Genomic DNA, 2,829 nt, shown 5'->3' on the forward strand with positions numbered 1-2,829 from the left:
GCGCTGCCTCGCGAGGTGGGCCGGCGGCCTCACGGGCACGTGGACACAGAGGAGACTTGCTTGGAAGCAGATCACTGATAGTAAAATAATTTTATTTAGTTTCTTATTTTAAAAAAGGAAGCATTTCACATATAAATTTAGGCTTCAAGATTACAGTGCACATTTGCCTAGAGGGTCGCCCCGAAGGATGGCTGGGCTTCTGCTCACCGAGTGCACAGGGCCGTGCTGCACGCGGAGTCAGAGCGGAAGAGCTGGCGCAACCCTGCGCCAGGGCCCGTGGCTGCGGAGGAAACCACAGCTGGCACTCCGGGGCCACAGAGGTTCCCGCGTGGGGGTGGAAACCATCTCCAGGAGTGGAGCCCAGAGGTTGGCGACTAGACGTCCGAGACAACCGCCGTGTATCTGAGCAACTACAGACAGGTGGAGCGCTGGCCCCACGTTCCCAAGGTTCTCTTACAGACCGCCAGGAGCACCACATTCATTCATAAAGAGTCTTGCAGAATTAACTGAGAAAAACCAAAAACCAATTTCCCCCTATGACAAATGCCCCACAGCCCAAAGCCAGGAAGAAGACCCACTCAGACGCGGGCTTCCCTTTCCCCAGGAGTGTGTGGCACCGCCGGGCAGCCCTGAGACTGCCAGGACTGGCGGTCCCGGGTCTCTGCAGCGGTCCTGGACTTGCCCATTCAGCTTCCCCAAAGCACACACTCAGGCCTCACTGTGTGGCCCGCTGTCCAGCAGGGTGGCACTGAACGACACAAGGTCCCAGTGAAGGCGGTCACCTATAGCCCCAGGCTGTCACGCCCTCAAGAAAAATGGCACCACCGGCACCAGGACAACAGCGGGATCCCGCCCCCAAGAGAGGGGGAAAACTGGGGAAAACCACTCTGCCTGGAGCTCCTTGGGGCCAGGTGCCGAGGACGGCCAAGGATGCTTTCCAGGAGGCTCCCGTCCCACACTCCGCGGGCTCTCGGCGTCGTAAGGAGTGCGCGGCCCTCGGAACCGACCTTCACACACAAGTGTGGGACAAACGAATGCCCCCAATCCAGTTGTGAAACGAAATTTCCTGCAGTTGCAACACTGTGCAGTGACTGGCTGGGAGCCTCAGCGGTAAAGCCCCGCCCTGCGTTGACCAGCAGAGCCGGAAGGTGGACACACCAGGAGCCGGCGGTGGCAGAAGGCCAGGCACCACAGTCACACTTGGTGAGGGAGTGGTGCCCACAGTCATCGCACACGGGAGGCAGGGCTGGGCCCCAGAGCTCTGGCTGAGAGCCAAGGCTTCGCCTCACCCCAACCTCGAGCCCTTCCTATCCCCGAGCTAGGAATGTGACAAGCCACGGAAGAGGGCCCGCCACAAGGAGCTGCATCAGGTGGCTGCCTGCAGGCCCCTGGTCCCAGCTCAGCCAGAGGAAACAGAGGTGCAAGTCGCGTCCAGTCAGTGGCTGCTCACGTGGAAGCCCACTTCCCGGGGAGCCGCAGTGGCTGGGACGCAAAGCACACGACGAGCGAACCGGGCCCCAGGTACACCAGCTTCTGGAACTTACCAAATCCCACTGCCTCCTCTTGGCCTCCCATCCCCGGAATGGCTGAGCACACGTCTCCCGGGGACCAGCATAAACATCATTCGATAGACGTCGGCTGAGAAGAACCCCGCCTGTCACATGTTTAGTGTTGAGCATTCCAGTGCAGCAGCATCATGGTGTCATCTCCCCTCACTCACGAGGGCCAGTTTAGGAAGGAACACACACAGGAGCCTTGGTCACATTGTGGCTGAGACCACCCGAGCGCCAGGCAGCCGGCTCCATCCTGCCACCAGTGGACGGGCCGGGACTGTCAAGGGGGCAGAGCAGACAGGCACGGGTCCTCGGCGAGCCCCAGTCCACAGCCACCGTTTCCACCAGCCCCGGGCCACACTGGACGAGGGGATGGGCCGCCCTGGCATCACCCGGTGCCCTCCTGGCTTTGGAGGGTCTCTCCAGGGGGCTCGAGGGCTTCTGTGGAGGGCAGGGGGCCTTCTCCTCCAGTCCAGATCTCTGTGGGCCTCCGCGCGCAGGACTCCACAAACATGCGGGGGAGGCTGCTGCCAAAGTAGATCTTGCTGTTGGATGCGATGGCCTGGTACTTCTGGAGCTCCAGGTAAGCCGGGGTCAGTTTAAGCTGTGTGGGGTAAACGGGAACAAGGCTCAGGGGACACGGGGGCAGCTGTCCCTCCTCCCACCCACAGCCTCACCACTCGCTGAGGTCCCGACTCAACTCCAGACAATGGCCAGCGACCCTCTTGCACTCAGGAGAGCGGCCATGACCCTGGTGGAAAATTCCTTCAGGGAGCTCCCAACTCAAGGCAGGAGGAACAATCAATGATAACTAATGAGAGCCTGTCATCCGCATTTTGGGAGGCCGAGGTGAGTGGACTGCCTGATCCCACGAGTTTGAGACCAGCCTGGGAACCTTGGTGAGACCTCGTCTCTAGAATGAATAAAAAATCAGCCAAGCGTGGTAGCACATGCCTGTAGTTCTGGCTACTGGATGGCTGAGGCAGAAGGATCACCTGAGCCCAGCAGGTGGACACTGGGGTGGCCATGAGTGTGCCACTGCACTCCATCCTGGGCGACAGAGTGAGATTCCAACTCAAAAAAAAACAAAAACAAAAAAACCTAATACTTCCACAGTGATTTTCTAAAAGGTCTAGAAAGTATTTTCATATACACTTTCTTATTTCATCTACCTGGATTCAACTCGCAATCAATCTTAAATTTCTGTTAGTCCCTCTTTTTAAAATTTTTTTTATTTTTTGAGTTGGAGTCTCACTCTGTCACCCAGACTGGAGTG

The 2,829-nt window shown here is 58.2% G+C and overlaps 1 protein-coding gene across 1 annotated transcript in view; it reads right to left on the reverse strand.

The window, feature by feature from the left end:
* Positions 1-1,640: 1,640 nt before the first annotated feature.
* ERLIN1 (ER lipid raft associated 1) overlaps positions 1,641-2,829 on the reverse strand; it is a 30,917-nt gene continuing 29,728 nt past the window's right edge. The window contains exon 10 of the mRNA XM_008060865.2: positions 1,641-2,157. Within this exon, the coding sequence (XP_008059056.1) occupies positions 1,942-2,157 (216 nt within the window). The 3' untranslated portion in view covers positions 1,641-1,941. The remainder of the gene's footprint in view (positions 2,158-2,829) is intronic.

The sequence above is a fragment of the Carlito syrichta genome, unplaced genomic scaffold, assembly GCF_000164805.1.
Source record: "Carlito syrichta isolate Samal-C Ts95f unplaced genomic scaffold, Tarsius_syrichta-2.0.1 Scaffold304751, whole genome shotgun sequence".
NCBI classification, from domain to species: Eukaryota; Metazoa; Chordata; class Mammalia; order Primates; family Tarsiidae; genus Carlito; species Carlito syrichta.